This window comes from Triticum urartu, chromosome 5A, assembly GCF_056163025.1.
Source record: "Triticum urartu cultivar PI428250 chromosome 5A, HENAU_Tu73, whole genome shotgun sequence".
Taxonomy (NCBI): domain Eukaryota; kingdom Viridiplantae; phylum Streptophyta; class Magnoliopsida; order Poales; family Poaceae; genus Triticum; species Triticum urartu.
Window position 1 is genome coordinate 163842228 of NC_141877.1, and position 6935 is coordinate 163849162.

Below are 6935 nucleotides of genomic sequence, written 5' to 3' on the forward strand. Positions count from 1 at the left end.
ATGATTTTTGGAAAAAATAAATAGCAAACTATGAGGCAGCTGCAGTTCAAATTTGACCCGCTTCCTACTGAATCGGAGGGAATTTGTCTTTTCACCAGAGGTGGATCAAAAAATTTGACACCCAACCATTTTGTCAATTGTGCATTAAATATGGCCTAGTATTTTAGAAAATTGATTTGGTCCAATTTTGCAACAAATATATGGTAGGTCCTTCACAAAAAAAAACTCGTTTCAGGCACTCAGAAAATGGAAAATGAATTTTCCGTGCAAAGAAAATGAAAACTCCCTTAGGCAACATTGTTTGGAATTCCAAGATGCACCCTTGTGCACAATATGAGATCATTTTGAGCAAACTATGCCATGAATGTGGCCATAAGATTAATCATTTGGCTTGAAAGCCATGAATCTTCACGCATGATAACTCATTTTTTAGAACACTTTTTTGAAATAATTTCCGTATTAAAAGTTTATTATTTTTCCTGGAAACTTGGTCACATATGATGACACAATCCGAAGATTTTCGATTTTTTTGTTTTTTTTAATTTTTTATGCCCATTTCAAAATGCGGTCAAAACGGAGGGAATGACCGTTCCTAGCTAGTGTTGAATCTTGGAATTTTTTTGGTGTTTCTATGATTAAATAGATACTCATGTACCTAGAAATGATTTTTGAAAAAAATAATAAGCAAACTACGAGGCAGCTGTAGTTGAAATTTTACCCACTTCCTACTGAATCGGCATAAATTTGTCTTTTTCACGAGAGGTGGATCAAAACTTTTTACACCCAACCACTTGGTCAATTGTGCATTAAATATGTCCTAGTATTTTAGAAAATTGATTAGGTCCAATTTTGCAATAAATATATGGTAGGTCCTTCACAAAAAAACCTCTTTTCGGGCACTCGAAAAATGGAAAATGAATTTTCCGTGCAAAGAAAATGAAAACTCCCTTAGGAAACATTGTTTGGAATTCGAAGATGCACCATTGTGCACAATATGAGATTATTTGAATAAACTATGCCATGAATGTGGCCATAAGATTGATCATTTGGCTTGAAAGCCATGAATCTTCACGCATGATACCTCATTTTTGAGAACACTTTTTTAAAATAATTGCCGTATTACAAGTCTATTATTTTTCCTGGAAACTTGGTCACATATCATGACACAATGCGAAGGTTTTCCAATTTTTTGATTTTTTTGGAATTTTTTATGCCCATTTCAAAATGTGGTCAAAACAGCGGGGCTTGACCGTTCCTAGCTGGTGGTTGAATCTTGGAAAACTTTTGATGTTTCTCTGATTAAATAGATACTTATGTACCTATAAATGATTTTTGGAAAAAATAAAAAGCAAACTACGAGGCAGCTGCAGTTCAAATTTTACCCGCTTCCTCCTGAATCGGCAGAAATTTGTCTTTTTTCACGAGAGGTGGATCAAATATTTTGACACCAAACCATTTGGTCAATTGTGCATTAAATATGGCCTAGTATTTTAGAAAAATGATTTGGTACAATTTTGGAAAAAATATTTGTTAGGTTCTTCACAAAAAACCCTTTTTATGCACTCGGAAAATGAAAAATGATTTTTTTGTGCAAAGAAAATGAAACCCCCCAAATCAACATTGTTTGTCACCCCAAGATACACACATGTGCACTATATTGATTCATTTTAATAAACTATAAGGCTGTGTTTGATAGTAAAGTACTAAAATCCCAAAGTATTAAAAACCGTAGTATTCTTTAAAACCATGGTATTTGAAAAAACCGTAGCATTCTTTAAATACATAGAAAATGCAGAGGTATCAAACGGGGCCTAAGTGGTTAATATGTTGAATGTTTGCCCTGAATAAGAGGATAAAAACTATAAAAAAACAATTTTTTTACATAACCTTAATTCTTATTGGTGGAATCAGCTAAGGCATGGATTGATGACATGGCGTACATCCGTCCATCCACCCGTCCATCCAACCATCCCGAGCCAGCCACCCCACGACCCCAGACCAACCATGACCTAATCTATCCATTCCTTTCCCACCCCAGGATCTATCCTCTCCTCTCCTCCACATCCGCCGCACCCACCCACCCATCCCCCGCCGCCGCCTACCTCCACTCCACCGGCGACATTCGCCCTCTGCCCCCGATCCTCTCCACCTCCCCTCACCTTCTATCCCACAGCGGGGCCCCTAGATCGAGGAGGCGGGCGCCGTCAAATCCGCCATGCCCACAGCTCACTCTGCCCCACCCCAAACCCTACCCACAACCGCCGCCATGCTCCATCACCAACGACCTTGCTGCCGCCGCCCCTATCCCCTCGCCCTATCTCCATACCCGCGACGCCGAGCCGGACGGGAGGAGCCACCGCCCCACAGCACGCTCGCGCCGGTACGTACAGGCGGTGCCCCCGCCGGATCTGAACAAGAACACCGAGTGGTTCATGTACCTAGCGTTCCTAGATCCATCCACCCCACCCTCTGCTCACCCTATCTCCCTCGGTGTTGGGGCATCCAGATCGAGCAGGTCAGGTGCCGGCGCTCCACGATCTCCATGCGATGCGCCGGCGAGGCGACGGTGATGCTTGTGGTGGACGCCTCCGCCGTCTTCCACCGACACACAGTCGCGCCCTCCGACGCCGCTCTTCCACGTGATGAGAGGCCTGGGTGCCGCTCGGCTGGGACAGAACCCCACACTCGACGATGCCATGGACATGGAGGTCTTCAAGGTACCGTCTTCCTCTCCTTCTCTGTCCCTCACCTCCAATACTTGCCACTGAGCTCGTGACAACGCCATGTCTCACTTGGGCCCTCTGATGCTTGCTCGCTACGGTCTCTCGATGAACACAATTGCTTACTCCTAAAATCCCTAATTCCTAGGGTTTACTCTTGTTGTTCTACATACTTTCATGTACCACTATCATACTCCAGGCTTGCTTAGAATTGCAATTCCACGCTTAGAATCATGACACCATCGACTCACAGGGGCATCTCAACTTCTGAACGAAAAAAAACATTATTGTTTGCTGCATTGCATATACCATTACAGTTCTTGATTGAGTTTTGGACTTGCATAATTCCATCATCAGGGGAAGCTGATACCCACACAGCCAGCTCGTGCTCACTATGTTTGACCGCCAGCGCGTGCTCTACTGCGACGAGTACCGATGCCCACACAGGTATGAACTGCGTGCCCCCCATGACCTTGCACCGGTGCTATGTGCGTGAGCGCGCGCGCTTGCTGCAATGTCGGGTGCGGTGGTGTGCTGCAAACTTGCGATGGGGGAGGCCAGGTGGTGCGTGGCCGTGTGTGTGGCGATATATGGAGCTCCAGAGATTCCTATTGGATTGCCGAGACTTGGTCTTGGTTCTGCCGTTGGCATGTTGTCTTTGCTCTAATCTGGTTAAAACTGTGTGGTTAGACTAGTAGCATCAGCTCTTTATCTGGAAAAAGAATACTATCAAGTCCTTAGCTAGCTAGCTAACTAGTACAAGCTGCAACCCAATAGGAACAGTAGCTTTCATGCACACATCTAGCTAGCTAATTAGTAATTACACTACTAGTATTCAGAAACAACTTCACTTTGAAACTCTCAATCACTTCTCCCTGACAGACACTTCACCAAAATGTATCCTGTTCCAAACTCTTATTTGTATCATTATTTACCGAATGTTATTTTATTATTTTTGTTGAACTAATCTTGTCTGAATCATCCCTCTTCTGTAGGTCTTTATGAAGCTTTGGAACTGAGGGACGATGGATCTGACTACTTGGGAAAGGGTGTTTCCAAGGTTCCATTTGAGAGAATTTTATATTAGCATGAATAACGAATTCCCGGGCTACAGTCTTATGTAATTCTGTTACCTAGTTAGTGTTTGGAAGAAGCTAGAGTGAATGTGAGAAAAGTTGAATAGCTTACAAATTTTCCTAAAATGGTATAGCTTAATTTGTTTTTTAGCTACTGCAACATTTCTTGAAATGATTTTTATTCTAAGCATTTTTGTCATACTCAATAAGCTAGTTCCTGAATCAAATTTGATAACGAAATGTTTCTGTAGCAAGCTATAGTTAATTAGTTGGCAAGTGTGATGTCCATTCATGCCTCCTCTGTTTTTTGCAGGTCTGGCAGCACCGCCGTGTCGACGACAAAGGTGGTGACCGCGGCAGCAAGCGGCGCGAGTTGGTGGCTGCGGGACTCGACGGCACGGCTCATATACGCGCGAGCTGGGCATTACTTTGAGTTCATATATGTGCTTGTCACTCCATAGGTTATAGTGATTCCCTCTGTTTCCTTATATGTTCTTGTAGTTGGTTGCTTTCCTGTTCATGCATGTTTGTACAGCTATATATAGTTATGCTGTGAATCTGTCATGCATGTATTGAAATGCAGGAAATGTTTAATACATGTTCACTCTCAGTTGGGATATTGAATTGTACATAGTTATGTGATTCATGTCTGCTTCTTATCTTATTAAGTGATTATCTTTATGTCCTTGCTACCAGTAGGATGGTTAATAGCTTGTTTTGTAGTTCTCTACTTTATGAAAATAGCTTCTTATAAGGCAATATAATTGGTTGTTTTGTGCTGCTGGCCTAATTAAACATGATCAGTATGTATACTTGTTTGAGATAGACATTTCATGCATGTTCATGAGGTACGAATTCTATAGATGTCACAAAATATTGGTGGCAAAGTGTCTTCTTATCTTTATATTTACTTAGCTAAAATCTTAGAGTAACAATAACTGTACTTGACAAGTAAACATTAGCATCTTAAATGATTAGCTAAAATGATGTAGGAGTAGTAGAAACTTCATGGTTGATCCTGATTGCTGAACATGGGAGATGCATCTTCTTTTGCATATCAATTACATAGTAGTACTATATAATGCTTGCCGATGTGGTACATTCAATACTGGCAGCACTGGCCATTAATTACAATGGCCATTTTACGCCAGGCTTTAGATTCTGCTGAGCCAGATCCGTTGACCTGCGGTTTGATTTGTGGCGTGCGAGATTTGTTCCTGGGCTGACGTGGTGTGTTTGTCGGTGTGATTTTCGCAGGCCTTGGACAAGATCAGTACGGTGCCGATGGAGGCCCTCGCCGCCGGCGCTGATGTGTCCATGATTGGGCAGTTTGGTGTTGGCTTCTACTCCGCCTACCTTGTTGCCGAGAGGGTCGTCGTCACCATGAAGCACAACAACGACGGGCAGTACGTGTGGGAGTCCCAGGCCGGTAGCTCCTTCACCGTCACTCATGATACGTTTGGGGAGCAGCTCGGCAGGTGTAGCAAGATGGTCCTCTACCTCAAGGACGACTAGGTATGCAGTCCAATCCTCCTATACAGTGATGGCTTACTCTTCATGTCTTGATGTGGTTCTCTGCTTAGTGTAGCTGTATTAGACTCACTATGAGATGTCCACTCTTGTTTTGTTAAAAAACATGAACTGTTAAGTCATCTATTCATGGCCGTTGCTTTTGTTCAGTATATATGTGTGCTTTCTGATTTGTATGCGTAGGTGGTTATAGGTTGCTATGATGAATATAAATATTAACAAGTGCTCATGCATGCCGGTATACTAGAGCTAGTTGTATGTGCTCATTACCTTCCTGTTATCACTTTGTCAGCATCAATCCAATCCAACCTAGCCCAATGAATCTAACCTGCTTGTTTAGTTCTCGCCATCGGTGGTAGCCAACAACTAACCGATCTTAGCAGCTGCCGGCTGTTTGGCATCCTATGTATTTTTTGCTGCTAGTCTAAAAAATAATGCATAAATGGCATCAAAACTGCTTCATGATATCTCTCGGGCAAAGTAGATGCTAGTTTGGTTACTATCTGTACATCATCAGGTCTACTTGATGCAAGTCTCTATTTTTTGTTTGTCTCTCTTTGACATATTGCTTTTTCTTTTTGAATGTGCAGGTTATTTGCATCTTGATTAGGAGATGATGGTGATCATCTTTTGTTGCGGGGAACCTGTTAGATAAAGTTTATGTGATTTGAACCTGCAAGATACAGTTCTGTATAATGTTGTGTGAGATAAAAGTTATGTACTTGTGAACATAGGAGATAAGTTATTGATATGTGTTGGTCTGTCTAATGTTATGCGAGATAAAGTTGTGTGAGAAAGTTTTCTATACTTGTGTTATTACTGTGGGAAAGAAGTACTGTTACTATACTGATTTGAGAATATTGGTTGTAAATAAAAGAGGGCTTGGCCCACTATTGGATTGTAAAAAGGCCCTGTCCAGAATTTATATTGCACTCAATACTTGGGCTCTTAAAAGGCCATGGCCCAAACTATGTTGGACTAGTTTCTAGAAAGACCAATATAAATTTCAGATTCTAAAAAGGTTGAGGCCCCAATAAAATGGATTGTAAAAGACTGCATCTCAGAAAAAAAAGTCCTAATTGTTGGGCCAGGCCTATTTAGCTAATCAAAGCACAGGGAAAAAATAAATTAAATGGGATGAATTAATGGGCTCGGCGCATGTAAAACACTGAATTGGACCGGGCTGAATCTTCTGCCACATCAGCTTGCCACGCTGGATGCCTACGTGGCCTGGGGAGGTTGCTAGTGACCAAAACAAAACAATAGACGTATTTTGGTCGTAAACGTCTTCAACCATTCCAGAAGAAAGGTCGCTATAGTCAGTTTATGACCGCCAGCTTTTGACCTTCTGTTTTTCGTCACAAAAAGGTCACAAATGAAAAACCATGACCTTTCAGTGACCAATAGTGGTGGTCACAAGTTTACATATTTCTTGTGGTGAGCTCAGACCTCTGCTGATCCATGACATCAGTTGTGGTGGAGGGCCCGAGCGGAAAACAGGGGCGGCCGCCCACTTGGCACTTCTAGGAGTCAGGATGTAGAACCACTCATGTTGCCACAATTCACACACCTCTGGGATGGAACCTTTGGGCCACGGAGCTCCCGTCAT

The 6935-nt window shown here is 42.4% G+C and overlaps 1 protein-coding gene across 1 annotated transcript; it reads left to right on the top strand.

Moving 5' to 3' along the window:
* Positions 1–2125: 2125 nt before the first annotated feature.
* LOC147970682 (uncharacterized) lies at positions 2126–6233 on the top strand. Its single transcript, XM_087522690.1, has 6 exons — positions 2126–2380; positions 2507–2717; positions 3716–3780; positions 4110–4257; positions 5054–5311; positions 5917–6233. Exons 1-4 carry the CDS (start codon positions 2216–2218, stop codon positions 4227–4229), a joined length of 561 nt encoding a protein of 186 aa, XP_087378816.1. The 5' UTR covers positions 2126–2215; the 3' UTR covers positions 4230–4257; positions 5054–5311; positions 5917–6233.
* Positions 6234–6935: the final 702 nt, after the last annotated feature.